Source organism: Bacillus rossius, chromosome 15 (genome assembly GCF_032445375.1).
Source record: "Bacillus rossius redtenbacheri isolate Brsri chromosome 15, Brsri_v3, whole genome shotgun sequence".
Classification (NCBI taxonomy): domain Eukaryota; kingdom Metazoa; phylum Arthropoda; class Insecta; order Phasmatodea; family Bacillidae; genus Bacillus; species Bacillus rossius.
The window spans coordinates 14,908,203-14,927,708 of NC_086342.1; the positions used below are offsets into that span (position 1 = coordinate 14,908,203).

The following is a 19,506-nucleotide window of genomic DNA, read 5'->3' on the forward strand; positions in this document are numbered from 1 at the left end:
CACCACGTTGCACTCAACGAGGTCCCTTTCATTTGAGGCGAGAAATTTACAATTCAGCTTTTCAATGTTTGTAACAGTCGTTTAAAATTACGCACCTTGTGATAATCAAACTTTTTTCTTCGTGTTAAACGTACAGATGTACAGTATTTAAATGAAAGTACCTGACTTGACAAAACGACCAAAAAACGTCCCATCCCCCCCCCCCCCCCCCCCACGTTTTAAGTTTTATAGAGTTTTGTATGAAATTAGGTCGCAATCACTACTGTTAATCAATGCCCAATTCTACTAAGCAAATCTAAAAAATAATCAAAGTAGAGTTGAACTGATTATTCCATAGACCAATCACCGCGATTTGAGAATTTAGACTGACCTATCATGAACCAACCACTGCAATTCAAATTTTTTTACGTTTACTTACCAATTGGGCTGCTTGGTGACGTTATTTCTCTCGTTGCTCTGTGTTTAGAAATTGAGTTCGAATGACATGAGTGTTTATAATTTTCTTGTCTTATTTCGGGGGGGGGGGGGGGGGTTTGAACCCCCAAAACACCCCCCCTGGGTACGCCTATGGTCTGAAGGAATCAGAGCCAATGAATAATCCTCAACGAAAGAAGTATCGAATCAAAAGCATTCTAGTTAATAACTGTCACGAGTCAGTAGCCACTGGGCAGATGTAATTTGTCCGAGTGCATAGAGGATCTTGGAGTCTATCTAGTAGGTCATTGAATTCGCGAATTTTTCCGGTCCCTACCAATGATTATGTTATTATATTTACCATGGTTTAAAAATATTATGATTGAATGAAACATTGTCAATTTTCGTATACGTATAGCAATGTTTTGTACAAAGTTACAATACATTACAAAACATATTTCTTGGCAGCTCTATTTGAAATGATTCTTTTTTTCTGTGTGCCAGGCCGTGTCGAAAATAACGCGCGCCCTAACGACAGGAGCTGTTCGAGTACACAGATATTTGCATCCCGGGCTGTCGCCAAAACAACGCGAATCTCGCCGTTCTCTTGCTGGAGGGAATTCGGCAGCGGGGTTCCCTCTCGCCCGTCAATGGCGGCTTCAGGATTACTTTTCGGGAGGGGCTATCGCACAAAGAAAGGTCGCAGTTGCAAAAAAATGAAAAGTGGTCAGATATCGGCCTTGGAATATTATTTACAAATTACAGGTTTCAAATGCAGAACCTTAAGTAGCTCCATGCAACTTTCGATGAGATAAAAGTTTTAACATATGAAATTAAATATTTAAGTAAACATTAAATATACGCTAATCAATAAAATTGGTCTCGGGAGGGGCTATCGCCCCCACCGCCCGCCTTCTGGAGCCGCGCTTGTCGCCCGTGCTTCTTCCTCGCGAAAAGACGAGACGACTTTCCTCCGGGGTCCCTAGGCGGCGTGGGCGACGACCGTGCCTTGAATGGTCACAATCAAGGTAACGGAACGACTGGGCGGGCGGACCGGCTGCGTGACGTCACGCCGCCCTGCTGTTGTGAAGGGGGGGGGGGGTGAAGCGGGGTGCGGTGTCTGCTCAGCGCAACAATGGTCCTTCTCCCCCCCCCCCTCCTTGTGAAGCCTTGTGAAGTCTGTACCTCGCGATTAGACTGCAGTACAGGGGCCCCCAGCCGCTGGTCATTGCCGAAGCCCTAACACCCTGTCTTGTAATACAACAAGAAACAAAAACAAAAAAAAAACAACAAAAAAAACCATCGAGCTAAGCTCACGAAACTATTACTAAAGTTTTTTTTTTTTTTTTTTTTTAATTTTTCTTTCCGTGTAAATACAAAAACTCAAGTGTAAATATGTGAGTATACCATGAACCAAAACAAATCACGGGTAAATTTAGCACAGAGTGCTGGTGTGCCGAGATAAAATGTACAAAACCTGTAAAGAGTGCAAATATGTACAATAAAGACTTTGAAATTGAATTGATCCCGATCAAACAACTTAACAGTTCTGTTTTAAACAAGCTCTGAAATGTATTAAAAACAAGGAACTGGAAATTCAGCCCTACACTACCCTATTAGGGCGCATATGTAGAAGGGGAATGTGAGAATGCCGACCGTAAGGTCGGAATAATCTGCAGTACTTACAGGGCGAATGGCTCCAGCTGTTGTCAGATTGCTACCACCCAACTTACCGACACTAAAATTCTTATTTCGTATATAATTGATATTTACAACAATATATATATATATATATATATAATCTTTGAAAGATTTGTGCAATGGGAGTGCATGACTTGATGTAGGCTTTTGGACATTGCTTAGCACATGTATGTCTGCAGAAGAAAACGACAAAAAAACACAAATGACAAAAAACACAAATTAAGCAAAAATTGCTGTTGTCAGGATTTAACGCCACACAATATTCCACAACAGGAATATGGTCAACAAACAAGGAAAAAACAAAGAAAAATGGACTAACAGAACGAAAAAAAACCCACAAATGATGAGAGCACAAAAATTCCGAACCCAAAAAAAAATTCAACCTAACAGTTGAAACGAGACAAAAAACACAGCAAAACGAAAAGACGAAACAAACACAATAGTTTTCCAAAAAAAAAAAAAAAGAGAAACGAAAAAACCCCCACAAATGATGACATCACAAAAAATATTGAACCGAAAAAATTCAGCACAACAGTCAAAACGAGACAAAAATACGACCAAACGAAAAGACGAAACAAACACAACAGTTTTCTAAAACATATATATATATACATATATTATACATATATACATATATTACTACTTGTTGATTCTTACAAGACCACATAATACTGTATTTTCAACAGTAATATCACTTCTTTTTATGGATTATAAAATATTAAATATATATATATAAAGTCTAAACACCACTGGAGAAATTATGTGTAGCAGTCGGTCACTATTAATAACAAGAAATTACTTTAATTAAGTACTGTGATAAAACTGAACAAAATATTTTATGTTAAATTATATAAAAAATTTCGTCATAACAAGAACAGCTGAATTTTAGATGACGTCTTTCATTTTAGTTTTTTTTTAAAGGAGAGAATTAAATATTACTGGATGATGGATGCTCTTGATGAAATAGATAACAATAATGTATTTCCAAAATTCTTTTTTTACAAATATTTCTTTTGAAAATAATTTTTATTTGTACATTTGTGCATTATTCTAACTCGGCGTGTGAACCCAAGCCTCAGGGTTCACTCCCACCTGCACTGTTGTTAGAAACTACAGTAAATATACGGACTTTTAAACGAACAATTAAACTCAAATAAACTAAGAGTTCTTCGTAATGTAAAGTAACTGAAATCTTCGTACAATCTATGCAGTGTTATTTTTTTGTTCTGAACAAAGGTGAACATACACACACGTGGACAAAATAAGGGTGTTCTTGACCAGATTTTTAATGTTTTGTTAATATACAAAGAATATTATTTTTGAAATTTGTGTCCAAAGAAAGTGAACTCAGTGGCCGTACATTTTACGAAGATAGCCGAATATTTACGAAGATCCCTCGTTAGTTTTTAACAAGCATTCTTCGTAAGGTGAAGGTTAAAATAATTTTAACAGTGTGGGAACACACACACTGTGCGCAGAGCTTCAGAAGAAAAAAAACGCTATTCAAACACTGCTTAAGAAATCCGAGTACGGTCTGTTTACAAAAAAAAAATCATTTAAAAATACGTTGAGGGCAGATCAGTAGTTCTGTTTCCGTATTTTTTTTTTGTTTGTTTTTAGAAGAGTTAAAACGACTCTAGCGTGTGTTTTTTTGGAATTATATTTAGGCGCGGAACACCCGGGGTAGACTCTCGAAAGCGCTCGGGGGACTTGTGCATTACACCTTTATGTTCATTTCTCCACCATATGTTACGGTCACCGCTGAACTCTCACAGTTGCCCCGTGCACGACGAGAAGACTGCGCGCCGTTCCAGAGGAGACGCCGCGCTAGAAGCACCAATAGTGTGTCGCCTCGCTAACGACGGAAACCTCCAAATTGACAGCGTGCTTCAACCTCTGTCTTCGTGAATCAACGTCAGCGATGCGGCGAGGAGAAGGGGGGTGGGATGTAATCAACGACCCCTTGGCTGTATCCGAATACCTAGGGATGCGAACTTTAAGTTCACGTCCCTACATCCCTAAACAAATGCACCCACAGTTTAAAGAATGCATTCTAAAGGATGTACGATATCCAAATTGTTTTACAGCTAGCACTACCTGTTGGTTTGTCATTGTACTAATGTGGATTGGCATTTTATATTCATGACATCTAAGGTTGGCCAGTAAAACGTAAATGAACATTCAAAATTGTAAACAATTTCGGATGATTTCAGTTATCGTTGGGAATTGAAATATGGAAGAAAATTTGAATCGGGTACTTGTTGTTCCTACATATCAAATTAATTTACTGCTTATGTGAATTATGTAAACATATACTTATGGTATAAGTATTTATAAATACCATAGTTACATTTCACGTGTTTATCTTCTAGTTCAAAATCCATTTTGATTAACTATCTCGTATCACACGTTCGCTCATTAAGGGTTTGGTCACAATAACAAAGCTAAGGGATGTATGGACGTATCAGTGAATGTGAGAGTCGCATCCCTAAAAATCTCGAATTAGTGGACGCATGAGAGGATGCATCGACATCCCTTGTGAGAATTCGGATACAACTCAAATATGGCCGCGTCCATTACGATGCACTATCTATGGATCCCTTAGCTAAGGGATCCATTAGGCCACTATTCAGATACAGCTCTTGACTCGCCCACCACGAAGGCAAGACGCCCCAGCGATGAAGACCACTGAGCACCCTCCCAGAGAAGAATGCGTGGACGGATACCCCCTCGCGAAGCTAAAAGAGAAAGTCTGTTTGCACCGGCAGCTGCTTTGTCTTCAGGATGGACTGAAGAGAAGTTGTGTTTACAATGGGCCTGACTCTCTTTGCAGGCGAAAGCTGAAACTTACGTAAAAGTTTAAAATCAACCGCTGGAAACTAGAAAATGTTTTATTATACCACGCAGGTTAAAAGATGAAACAGTGAATAAAATCAAATAAGTGGACAGCTTCGCTGTTATAGGTAGAGAATAGTCGTGTTATAATTACTAACAAAACATTCAAAAACTAGTTTAAGTCAACAGCAAGACCACTCTTATTTTGTTCAAGTTTGTGTTCACCTTTGTTTGGAACGAAACAAACATCTCGGCAGTCGAAATACGGCTTGGTTTTTGAAATCACGAAGAACTCTTCGTTCATTTCAGGTGAAATCTTAGTTACAAAAGTCCGTGAATTTACTGCCATTTCTAACAGTGTAGTACTACAAAATATTTGTTTTTTGTCAACTGGTTTCCAAAGGAAACTTTTCATTCTTACCCGCGATAATTCTCAGTTGTGGGTTTGTTATTTAAGTTTCTAAGTAGCGAGTTACTAAGTAATGATTATTTTATTTTGTGATTTTGTAAATTACGACGCGTCTAAGTGACGTGGTTCTCACTGGTTTTAGTTTCAAGTTGTGCTTTCTAAGTAGCGTGTTTCTAAGTTATGCAAGGTCTAAGTTATGGCGATTCTAAGTTACGCGGTTTGGTGGTTGTGTTCTTCTAAGTGTCTGCAAGGGAGCGCTTCGCGTTGTGATTTTATAAGTTATGACGCGTCTAAGTGACGTGGTTCCCCCTGTTTTTAGTTTCAAGTTGTGTTTTCTAAGTAGCGTGTTTCTAAGTTATGGCGATTCTAAGTTATGGCGATTCTAAGTTACGCGGTTTGGTGGTTGTGTTCTTCCAAGTGTCTGCAAGGGAGCGCTTCGCGGCGGTTGTCCGCTTGCAAGGGTACAGTATGTGCTGTCCACTGCTCAATGCCGCGAAAGTGGACGCGATTTCCACGCCCTGAAAGTGAACGCTGCCGTCGTTACGAAACCCAGCCTGGACCAAAGTGCTCCAGTTTTTAACTGCTGCAGGGTTATCCACCGAACACTCTCACGGCCCTGCCGGCCGCAGACGGGAAGACATCGAGCGTAACTGGTGCGTGTAGCCAGTAAGACTACTACATTCTTAGCCAGCACTGCTCAAGAATGTAATCATCCACTCCTTTACCTACGCATACATCGACAAAAGAAACAATCATGTGGGAGCCACAATAAAAAAAAATGTTTGTCAAAAGTATGTTTTAACAAGAAAATAATTTTGTAGTAGGGCCCCACGTACAAAATAGGATTTTCGTAGAGATAATATTTTCAAGTCGATTCGTTTTTTTTAAAACAGGGTGTTTTAAAGTTACCGTTTTTATTTTTATAAATATATTTTTTTACTCTTAAAGAAAGCCTATAATCAACAAATGTAACAATAAAATATGGTAATTTTCCTGATACTTGTTTAGTTAAAATAATGCAATTTTGTTTGATACATGACGAAGTTAAAAAATAAATCGTAATAATCATGACGTAGTCAGAACTTTTCGGAATGAAAATTAATTGCCAAACTTTACACCACAGTGGAGTGTCTTCATTAGTATTTGTGTGTGCTATCTAGCTAGTTGTACCTTTGTTAAAACCAATCCTCCTTGCAAAACTTCAAGCCACTATTTTCTACCCGGGAATCGAATTCAGTTACTCTGTTGGTTTTATCTCTTATGCTACCGTACTTCAACTGCGGTTGAACCACACTGAATACACAGCGCTAGGCATCTTCAGCAAGGTAGTGATTTCCATGCACTTGTAGGTTTACTGTTTGTTACTGGTAATTAACAGTTGTGTGCTGTTGGCGTTAAGATAGAGTGAAGCGTGGATTAAACATCCATGAACTATCTGGCAACGAATCCATAAAGAGGATGCCTAAAAATACCCGGTGAACTAATTTGTGGACTTTATCACAGCCTTTACATAAAATTCTCTTACTTTATTTTAGTTACTGTGTATATTTTATACATAAGTAAAACTAAACTTCACAAGAAATAGATTTATGTTAATCAAGGTATCGTGTGAACTGTTTTATGTTAACAGCTGAACTTCCAAAACAAGTGTACTTGTAATAATTACTATATATGCATGTGTTCTACATAATGCATGAAAAATTGTGTTAAAATGTGTGTTTACTTTTGTTTTTGGATAGTTTTTGGATGGTTTTATGAACCTATGATTGAATAAAAAGTGGTACAAAAATCATACATATTTATCTGTTATTATAAAGAAAACCGTTTGTACAAGGAACTCGTTTTTTAATAGCTTATGTTTGATATGAAATCAACAAGAAAGGTTCCAGAATTAAACTAATCTATAAGAAACCATCCTGTAGGTCAGAAGTATATTTCGACGATTGTGATTAATTGTGATAAAAGTATTGAATGATGAGTGAACTAGGCCTATTCAATACATGTACTACAAGACTCTACCGAATAATTCCATGACAATTCATGAAGAATGTTAATTAGTATTGTATTTCAAGGATTGTAGTAAGTTAATAGAACATTTGCATCATCACATGGATTTGTAAGAAACCAGAATTTTGCTCACGGCAAGAGGCGATATAAACTGCTATCCTACAAATGAACTAAATGTAATATATCTAAGTTAAGATTTGGTGCGGAGAAGAATACTATCTACAACTTCAAGACATTCAGCACATCAATAAGAATGAGTCCACTACATCGACCGAAGGAAGGGAGGAAGGAAGGAAGAAAGGAAGGAAGGAAGGAAGGAAGGAAGAAAGGAAAGAGGGAAGGTAGAAATATAGGAAGGAGGGAAGGAAAAAAGGAAGGAGGGAAGGTAGAAATAAAGGAAGGAGGGAAGGAAGAAAGGAAGGAGGGAAGGAAGAAAGGAAGAAAGGAAAGAAGAAAGGAAGGAGGGAAGGAAGAAAGGAAGGAGGGAAGGAAGAAAGGAAGTAAGGAAGGAAGGAAGGAAGGAAGCGACTTCGTGTGACCATCCCGAGATCCATCTACAGCCGAATCCAACCTGGGACCCCCGTTCGTCTGGTTACTCTTCATTTGGTTATTATTATTATTTTTAGATTTTCATAACTTATAGACACCATGAATAAAAACCAGACAAAAAAACTTTTTGTAGATAGTAGTTCCAAACTGTCAGCGAAGGATACAAATGCTTGTGTTGCCTGGACAAGGCGCCCGGGAGGGTTTTTTTTGTTCAGATGTAGCCAAATTAGATCCCCCCCCCCCCCCCCCCAACATCTATTCTTCACATAAAGCATTATTTTATCCAGTTTATGTTGCGATAAGAAGAGGTTCTTTCTGAGCCTCACGGCATCCCTCCTATTTTTCTCATTGTATACCTACGCCTCTGATTTCGTTTATGTTGCACACAAACTATGTTAATCAACGTGTGCTGGCTTGAAGCCAATTCGTGTGGTAGGGGACATAAAAAAGAATCTACTAATAACACTTCGATTTTGTTTACACATCCAAGTGTTCATTCCAAGAATAAAAAAAACGTAAGCATACGCACACTATAATCGCCATGAATGTGAGTAAATGAGAAGACTGGATAACTGGTATAATTTGATACAATATTAAATATGTTTTCATCTGAAAGATTTTTGTTTATAGTTATTTCGTGTTTACACTTTGAGCAGATATGCGCTTTCCTTACATGACTTTCGCAAAAGAACGAATATATTTTTTTTAAGTCACAAACAAGAGCGTACGCAGGATTTTTATAAGGGAAAAAGGGGGGGGGGGGAGAAGAAGACAGAACCACTTTGCCAGCTGTTTTGCTTTCCTTTTATTAGAGGGAATAACAAATTTTTATAGAATTTTTAGGATTTTTTTTGGGGAAGGGGGTCATCCCCCCCCCCCTCCTTAAACTTCGTAAGGTCCTGGTCACAAGTTTTCTGTTTTGCGTGTCTTAAAACTAAATAATGTTAGTGTCCAGATACTTTTGATTAAGGTACTCTAATACACATTTTCTTTCTCTTAACTTTTTTTATTATTTGATATATGAATTTTGATCAAAGACTACGGATGGTTGTACACGCAGAAAAAAATAACATACAGCCTCGCATATCAAATTTTGTTTCAAACACAAACATTTCATTTTAGTAAGGCAGTTGTTGATTTCCATATCATTATTAGTATGTACGTTTAAAAAAAATGCATTTTCATCCACACATGAGTTAACTATTGATAATTGTTTATTACTAGAGAAATTAGGAAATTGCGCGTTAGAAGTATTGAATTATTTAAAAATAAGTTAATTTGGTGGGTTAGTAAATATCTGTAGAAGGTAAAGTTCTTTATTTTTAAGGTTAGTTTACATCCAGGGGAACAAGAGGAGGTAAAAGTCCGGACAAAATCAACAAATATTAATAGAGCGATAAGCACTATCACAACACAGTTGCAAAGAATTTTTTTTTCTCCTTCGGAAATTCGAGTGTTATAAAAAACCACCGTGCGAACATAGTAAACAAAAGAAAATAATATTGGGCACATTATAGTCAACACACGCATTTTCTTATTTATTCATATAATTTCTCAACTGATTACGTAATAGGACTTTCCGAGATTATCTTTGGCCAAAAACATACTACGGTTTTAGCAGTAACACAATATTAAGCAAGAGTATAACCGAAAGTGAACTCTACTTAATACTAAAACCGGGCTTGTGTAAATGCTTAATACAATGTACGATTGCTGCTGGTCAGATTGGATTACATGGAGTTCTACTGTTAATTACAATCAGGGGCGCAACAGGGGGGGGGGGGGGTAAGGGTATTTTGCCCCCCCCCCCCCCCCCTCTGAAACCTTGAAGTGGCGGCAAACAGGGGCAAACACGGTGCTGTGTAATCAATTTTTAGAAAATAAAACTGTTTAAATAGCACCATTTTCCACCTTGAAATACAAATTTTCCCGGGGGAGGACCCTTCAATAGGGGGCGGGGATCGATGATTCTTTATAAAAAGGTATATTGCCCCCCCCCCCCCTTTTGGAAATTTAGTTGTTGCGCCCCTGATTACAATGAAGTGTTGTGATAGTCAAAAACAAATGCTTATGTTGACTGCGTCCGGGCCGTCAGCTGTCATCGTGGGACGCAGGAGGAACAAGATCTCTTATTGGCATGGCTTAAGAATACTTTTAATTAGGTACTCACCAGGAGGAAAATCACAGCAAATTTTGTCATCGCCATATTCTCTGTAAAGAAAAGAGACACAAGAGCATTAGAGAAAGTGGTATTGTAAAACAAAAAAATGTAGGCCAGCCTTCAGGAACCTGAGAAAGTGTTTTCCCAGCGGGTGCCATACGGATTACTGGATTCAAACATGCTTTTTTACTTTATTTTTTTTTGTATACACTCACTTTGACCAGATGGAAGCTGCTCCTAAATCCTGACATATGGCCCGTCGTTGGACGCGCACTCTCGCCACATTCGTTCGGTAGTTTTTTTAAAAAAACACACACACACACTCGTTCACAGCATCGCGCGCGGCACTACTGCTGCCACGGCGCCATCTTCGAAAGTGAAGCGGCGCTCGGCCGCCAGGGGCAGGGCGCGAGAGCAACAACATGGCCGCCGCCAGCAGACGACGGGGGGAAGGAGAGTGGGAGGTAGCGGCGTCAGGCGCGGCTGGGGGTACCAACCTCTGCAACCGCCACGCGCTTAACCATTACTTCTTTTTTTTTTTTAACGAGCTTTTCAACCATGTCAGGAGACGGCCTGCTGTGACGTAGTTGAGGTCACTTTTTAACCTCACCAACGCCTTACTGTTTCGTCCAGAACAATGTGCTTGATAACGTCTGACAATGGTTAGAAAGTATGAATTAGAATCTCTCCGTCGTTAAAAACGGTCACTTTCATAATTTTTTTAAAGTCATTTAAACCGTTTCCATGATGCAAACACTCCACTTCAGTCAATGTTTTGAACGCCTAACCAATATAATATGGCGCACCAATTAGCTGAAGGAAAACAATTGTTTCCCTTATTTTACACGTAATCATGTAGGCGTTGCCACTCCCTGCTTACAACCATGACCATTCAGAGGTGGGAAAGGGGAGGGAACGAAATACCCGGTTTATTTTAAAAATATTTTATGCGTGAATTTGCATTGCCAGCAGGAAGATAATAATTTTCAAATCTTTTGTTAGTGTAATATTAATTGGAAACCTTACAAGTTATGCGATACGCACAGATCATGTTTATGGTTATGGTCAGAATAACGTTTACAGTCTTTAGATTTTTTTTTTCTTTCTAAATTGTAGAGTTTGAAAAGTTGTACATTTAGTAATGGGGAGATGGGCCAGGAAAAAAAAAAAATACTCCGGGCCCATAGTTTCTCTCGATCGCCCTGATTAAAACCCACACAAATCATTCATTTCAACATCAGGCAGTATTTGCAATGAAAGCACGCGAGAACTAAGTTTTGCTTTTAGATTACCAACGGATCAAACTGAAATATTAACGTCAGTTAAATTTTTGTTAATGACAGAATCACATAACTGTCAACGGAGATGGTTTCTGGATGCACAGATGGCATAACACATGTAGTGTCTGTGATATTTCTAATATTCCCAGGTTTATTTGCTGTTTTCAAATCATAAAACATTCAAAATTAGGCTGAAATAAGAGAAAACAATTAAATAACAATCTCCATTACTATTTTTTTATTGTTGACATTGCTCCGTTCTTCGGTATTGTGATTTGGTAATTTATTTCCTCAAAAAGAGGCTACGCTCGTTTTTGAACCAAGCATTAAAATCTCTATTTCAGACGTTGCGTATTGTTGTTAATAAGAACTCATTTACTGAGAAATGACAGATTATTAATTACATAGGCTTAAATTTATTGTAATTAATCTAAAAGTTGGGCAATTAGTAAAATAAATTCTGTGATAAGATTATGGTAAGGAACACAAAATTCTTTTACTGTCACCATTCATAATAATAATAAAAAATTACTGGTTTAACATAAACACTTTATTTACATAACAAACCCAGTATTTGGTAGAATATTTATTAACTCTACTTAAGTAGCCTACTATTTTACACTAGCACACAATTGTAATTAATTGGCCTACCAACTGTTCTCGACTTGATGTTGAGTTATGGGATATCGTAGGGCCCTAATCTGGAAGATGTAGGTTAAATTCAAGCTCTTCGAATCAACAACACATTAGCATACGGCAACCCTGTTGTGTACACACACCTCCACAATGCGAGGATGTTCCCAAGGTCTGACACAATGCCTCGTTAAGCATTGCAGTCACTTCTCCTTGGAATTAGATGAAGAGAGGGGTGGGGAGCAACCGGTAAACACGCCTTACGGATTTTGTAACACGCGCAGAGGGAACACAGCACTGGTTCGCACGAGATAATGATGATACGGGCACGGAAACCGCCGTCTTTCTGCTTCCCCCCCCCCCCCCCCCCCCCCCCACTCGCCCACCTTTCGGATCGACCGTTCCGAAGAACAAGATAGATGTGTGCGCACACGCGCTGCGCTCGTTAGTTGCGACGTTCGCCACGCGCGCGCTGGCGTCTGACGATCAGCCCCCCAGGCACGGTTGAAACGTTTTAGATCCCCGTCAGGAGCTCTAACCCCTGGGCGGAAATACAGTGACTGTCGATCGCGTTCTGGGGAGAGAAATGTGTGAACTCAACTCAAGGATGTGCCCCATACAGCTTGTAACTTTTCTCACATGTGACAATCACTTAAAATGCTATCGATCGCCTACGTATAGTCCTTCTGTCGATGTTGTTATGTTAACGGAGTTTGTGAACGTTCTCACGTGGCTGTAAAGTATTCGTAAAAAAAAAAAAAAAAAAAAAAGTGGGTACTAGCTAGAAATGTACAACATCTAACATCGGTAAAGAGCAAATTCATGTGTTCTCATGTTGCAAAGACACGTATAATAGAAACTGGGACACGTATAACTCTTTGAAATAACGCCGAGCGTGATAAATATATGCCAATCAAATTATGTTTTCAGCTTAAATTATTAACTTGAACCACACGCTAGAATACGTTTTCGGAGCATCTACGTCGACTATCGAATCGTTCGATTTGCGGAGCGAAATGTTTAACTATACAATGAAACGGCTCCGATAAAGACTTCAAAAAATAATAAACCCCGGCTTTGGACTTGATTTTTTCGACAAGGAATTTTATTAAAATACTGCCCACGTTGTTAAAATTCATTAAACAGTTAATACTATAAAAATTCCCTTTCTATTTTGTGAAATCTGGTTCGCGCAAACCGCCACAGATTGCAGCACTGTGTTTGCACACACATTTCCGTTCCATTCACGAAATTTCTCCAACAAAATGCCGTATACCGAGAGCCAAGATGTTAGAAATAGAATTTAAAAACAGAGGGTTGTCTGTAAAGTCGGTTTACGGACGATAATTTTACGTGATAACGTCGTAAAAAAACATTGATGAAAAATTGCATACTTTTTAATTTTCAAATATTATTTACAGTTTTTTTGCAAATTTAATTTAAATAATTTGTTTCAATATAATCACGAACAATTAGTTAAAAAGCCCGCCTCAACCTGTTTGATATTATAGAAGATTTCTCTCGCGCGGTGGTTGGCCGGTTCTTGCACGCTCGGCTCAGGCGGAACGCGACAATTTTTCGTGCGTGCAGCCGGCGTTCATCGATTTATATAAGACGTTATCACGTCAAAAAAAACATAATGTGCTGCTTTGTAAGCGACATTTGGGGAGCTGGGGAGCTGGTACCACGTGACCAGGGGCGTATCCAGGGGGGGGGGGGGGTGGTTAGGGGTATAACCCCCCCCCCCCCCCCTTAGCACCGAATCTTTAATTAAATTTCTTATTCATCACTCAAACAAATTTCATATTAAAAATTAATAAAAATTTTACCATTACAATATTTAAATTGAAGTACCGAAAACTGCTAAAATAGCACTGTTTTACACCTTAAAATCCAAATTTTCCCGGGGGAGGACCCCCGGACCCCCCCGCTTCAATACGGGGGAGGGGGGGAGGCCATGCTTCTTAACACCCCCCCATACACAAATCCTGCCACGAGAACCGTCAGAATGGAAGGCAAGCGACACGACCCAGACTATAATGGGTTGGGGGTGTCGAGTCACACTCGCTAACGGTGGCTCCGTTTCGTGCGCGTACGCATCCATTTCGTTCCGTTGCTTCATGCGCGCATGGCCATCGAGGGCACTGGAGCGTCTTCCCGTGCGATGACGTCTTTATGTCGTCGGGCCAACACCAACGGTTTTCTCGTCACGCCATATCGTACCAAAAAAAAAATGGGGTGTGGCTGTGTCATGGACACGGCCGTGCGTTGCACGTGAATACGTGTACGTAACAGGTAATATTTTCCATGCAAAATATAAAATACTCTTTTTTTTTTAATTTAACACCGTGTATATTCACTGTAACTATTTTACACTAATGTTTTGTACATGGAATCGATAGATTTTGACGATAGCTGACGATTGAAACTCAAACGAACGTCGTAGCTTCTCCGAGTCAAAAGTTATACTAAATGGAAATCTCGAAACGCAGCCAAAATGACCTCAAAATGGCGGCGCTTCCGCCTCCACCACGCGCGATTCGTCACAGTATTCACTTAACGTAACGCAGCACCGTAAGGGGGGTGATGGGGGGCTGTGCCCCCCCTAGAAGGCGTCGCGACGCGGGGCGGAAATACACGGGACAGGAAGGAAGTCGTCGTCGCGCGAACGACCGCCGGCTCCAGGACCAGGAACAATAAACACCGGGTTCACATACCTACGGTGCACTGTGGAAAAAAAAACGTGTCAACGTCTAATAAATCGATGAACGCCGACTGCACGCACGAAAAAGTGTACCGTTACGCACATTGTCCCGTTACGCTGAGTCCCGTTACGCTCATTGTACGCTTGCGCCGCATCTAATTCTCTTCCACTCGATTGGAACAACCATCGATTTGACTTTTTCCAGGCACATTAAACTTGAATCACTCCCATTCGTTTCCTACTTTTCCCATCATCGTCCTATCCTTAACAGAATAACACAGATTGGAACAAGTTAAATAGCAAACATGTATAAACGTTATAGTTAAAATAATCTGTTCGTTAAAGTAATAAACATATTTGTATTAATGAGTGCAAATAAAAGTAAATTAATCAATTAAAGTGTAGATTTCATTTCACTCCTTCTTTTTATTAATACAAAATAGTGATAATTCAATAAAAATGATTCAATTTTATTCATAAAAGTATGCAATTATTTCATCAATGTTTTGTTATGACGTTGTCACGTTAAACTATCGTCCGTAAACCGACTTTACAGACAACTAATTTTTTTTGACGGTACTGAAATATTTATGCAAAGTTACAGATATTTGTAAATTTTTGTACATTTACATTAAAACAATTGTGTTCGGGTTCCTACCCGGTAGTTAACGCTTTGTGTTGTCCCAGTTAAAATTTATTTGAGAACAAACTAAATAAACTAATTACTTCCAAGAATAAAAAAATTGTAAAAAAAGAAACATTTAATATAATAAATATAATTTGAAGTCTTATAAATATATAAAATTGATACTGACATTATTGCAGACAATTTTCATAACAAAATGTTTAAATATGAACTTAATAATATAATTTTTAACTACTGTAAAAAATATTTTATTTCTATAGAAATTATTAAAAAACTAACCAATGTCATGATCTACCTTAAATACTAGTACATTTTCTAATAATAATTCACACATTCACTCATAGCCAACCACACATTACTAATACTGCAGCTAAACCTGAGCATTGGAGATTAGTAAGTCCCTGAATAATGTTTTCTTAGGGCCGGTTTCACCAAGCAGGTTTAATTTTGTTACAAAACGAGATTTACAAAACTAGATGAAGAATAATCGTAAGTTTAATTCCGACGTGTGTTTCACCATCGTTACATATGTTTAAATTAATCGAGATTTCCAAAACTCGATTTATAAATGCCTTCCACATAAAAACACCCATTACCTAGCGAATATACCCTAATATCTGTCGGAGATACCCGAATATGTATTTTTTTCCCTCTTGTAGATGCAGCTTTTGGTCGAGCGTAATTTATGGTGGCCGCATCAACTTAAAAAAACTTGTTTTTATTTTTTTGAAAAATTAGTAATACCGTGGAAATTGTCATAGCGCATATAAACATGATTGGCAATGGTGAAGTTTCAGCTGCAATTAAAGAAAAGCGACAAAGATGTCGAAATCTTTCGCCACATGAGAAGACAGTTTTATTAGATCAGGTAACGGAACACTTCTCTGTGATTGAAAATCGTCGTACAGATGCTGTCACATAAAGCAGAAGGCGAAAGAATGGGAGATTATTGCGGCCAAATTCAATTCGATTTGCAATCAATACCACCGAATGCCAGACCAGCTGAAATCGTCGTGGGAGAAACTGACGAGAAAGATACATGCCGACAACCGAATTGAAACGTTATGCACACTGCACAGGTAAGGTATTTTATGGCATTCATGCTGATTGTTTTGGTTGCAGTGGCCTTTTTTTCTCCATCCGAATCTTCTTCTTCAAATATAACATTGTAAGCTGCTCAAGCCATTTGTTTACATACGTTAGCGAGATTAGCTGCGCAAACTGGAAGAACTTGGCCAGTTAATATAAAATCTCGCTTTACTCTGGAAAATCGAGATTACACATGTGGTGAAACGCACAATCGACTAAACGAGTTTATATTGAAACTAATCGAGATTAATTTTCTTAAACTACGTTTGTGAAACCGGCCCTTAAACATAGAAGATAATTCTGAAGCCCAATCGACGCGGTAAGTTCATTCCAGTTACGTACAGTAGCCATAGAGAAAAAAAATATTTTGCTTATGCTGCTGTCTCTAGAAGTTACAACACTGGAATTCCATACTGCCGTGGGAAGTCAGCGCAATTCTTAACTTTCACTTACGTATCTACGTACGTGCACCGTAAGAGAATTATAATAACATTCCTAAACGTGAAATGAGCTATTCATCTATTACTAGAGACCTTCAAAATTCGCGGATTCATTCGGTGATAGGCTAGAATTCAAACACATATACCTCTCAGATAATTTTGCTATTGGCTTATTGGCCTATTGGCCTATTGGCGAATCACAACCAGTTATAAACCCTCAACCAAAGAAGTATCGAATCACAGACAAACCAGCTGAGACGACTTACAAGTCGGCAGCCAATGAACTTGCGTTATTGCCCGAGTGTACAGTATGTGCAGTCTATCCTGAAGGCCATCAAAACCGCGAATTTTGCAGGTCTCTATCTATTACATGCTGTGCCTTTCCCATTTTCAAATATTGCGCAGGACCGTTTAAAGTATTAAAAAATATATATTCAGTATAGGATTTGAAAACTTCAGAACACATGTCAAACGACATGCATATCGTTTAAATAAGGGACAGCTTATAACAGTAGTAGTATTTGCAACCTTCTAAAAAGTTACACGTTGGAAAATGGGCCACGCGGCTGCTAACCAACCAGGCAGGTATCATAAAATTAAAAATTCATAAGAAGTCGAAACACCTTTTCAATAAGCTATTGCAACTAACACCATATCAGGTCATCTCATCAGGGGAAAAAAACAAAGTACCAGAGCATAAAATTTAACGATTTACAAGAAAATGTTTAGCAAATAAACTTAACAATAAAACTCAAGAACAAAGAGAACAAAAAAAATGTGAGTCATTCAGTACTCGCCAGAAATGTGTAACATCTAACCTCGGTAACAAGCAAATTCGTGTGTTCTCATGTTTCAAAATAACTTATAATTCGAATCTCCGACTCAAAATTTAACGTTCAATTCTTTAACACATTGTGTTTTCAAATAAATTTATAGACGCGAATCACACGTAGTTTACACACCCGCCGCTAGAATTCGCTGCCAGAGCAGCTGCGTTTACTGTTGACCCGTTTGATTGCCCGACTGAAATATTATACTATATAAATGAACCGGCTTCGATAAAAGCTGAAAAAGACTTTTAAAAAAGACTCGAGCCCAGCTTTGGACCTGATTTGCCAAAATAACTTTTATTTAAATACTTACCCATGTTGTTAAAATTAATTAAACAGTAAATACTTTAACGTTTCTCTTTATATTTGTGAACTTAGGTTCTCGCCATGCGATATAGACGGCAGCAACATCGCATTTCCCGGTTCCTTTACTTCCGTCGCATTCACGAAATCAACTCCCACCAAATGCGGTACACCGAGAGCTAAGATTTTAAACACACACAAAAAATTGGTTGTCTGTAAAGTCGGTTTACGGACGATAGTTTAACGTGACAACGTCATAACAAAACATTGATGAAATGATTGCATACTTTTATGAATAAAATTGAATTCTTTTTTATTTTAATAATAAAAGAATGGATACTTGAAATTATACTAGTAATCAGATTTTTAAAATGCAAGAATAATTAACCTTTATTGCCGAAATTGTTGTTGTAATAAGCAATGAAAACCACATTAACTTTTCACTTCACTTTATAAACAGTCGACGAAACAGTTCACGCGTAGATGACTTGTGATTAATTTTAAAAACTGGCGTTTAGCTATAAAGTTAAAATATAATTTTGAACAAGTTTTCATATGAATAAACTGTAATCAAATATCTATCATCAATTATATGAATCACCATAATTTGTTAGTCAATTGTAACATAACCTATTATTACCGCACTCGCCGAAAGCGTAACGGGACACAGCGTAACGGAACAACGAGCGTAACGGGACACAGCGTAACGGGACAATGTGCGTAACGGGACACTTTTTTCTTGCGTGCAGCCGGCGTTCATCGATTTAATAGACGTTGTCACGTCAAAAAAAAGAGAGAGACGGCGCGGTGATATGTGTAGTACGCGAGGAACCAGCTCCACGATAACGGAACCAGGAGTCGATGGAACCCGAGCAGGCGACCGACTCGCCGCAGAGAACGTCTCGGTGTCGAGGTTTACGTTCCCGTGACCTTCTTTGCTCCGGCGGTCCGAGGACGTGCGAAGCGAACAGGCGTGGCTGCACCCGGAATATTAGCCCAATATATGGAGACTGGAAAAATTCGCGAGTTCAATGACCTTCAGGATAGACTACATTATCCTCTGCCTACTTGGGCAAACGGTTACTGTTGGTTGGGTGCTGAATTTTGAGGTTCCTAAAGTGGGTGACTTGTGATTGGATACTTCTTTGACTGACGGTCTCTAATTGGCCAAGAGTCCTGCATATTAATAGTGAACCAAGAGCAGAAGCAGCACAAATGGTATGATTATTTGAAATTTAACACATCACGAAATTAATCCGCGAATGTTTCCGGTCTCTACCAATATATATCGCCCTTAGCTAAACGATCCACTGACAGTGCATCGAAGTGAACGCGGCCATAAATGCTTACGAAGGGAAATTCGACGCATCCCTACGTGCGTCCGCTAAACTTAAGATTCCCAAGGATGCGTAACTCGCATCCACTGACGCGTCGCTACAGCGATTAGCTTTGGAATCGTGTTTTATTCGGTTTATTATTTATGATTTTTGGCATAAGATTTGTTT

General features: G+C 38.7%; 1 protein-coding gene across 3 annotated transcripts in view; it reads right to left on the bottom strand.

The window, feature by feature from the left end:
* Positions 1-19,506, bottom strand: part of LOC134539252 (cuticlin-4) — a 156,534-nt gene that overhangs the window by 117,966 nt on the left and 19,062 nt on the right. For 2 of the 3 annotated variants that reach the window (XM_063381067.1, XM_063381069.1), the window contains exon 2: positions 10,086-10,126. In XM_063381067.1, coding sequence (XP_063237137.1) covers positions 10,086-10,121 — 36 coding nt within the window. In that variant the 5' untranslated portion in view covers positions 10,122-10,126. Of the gene's footprint in view, positions 1-10,085; positions 10,127-10,291; positions 10,455-19,506 lie in introns of those variants that run through there. The other variant, XM_063381068.1, reaches the window with a different exon arrangement.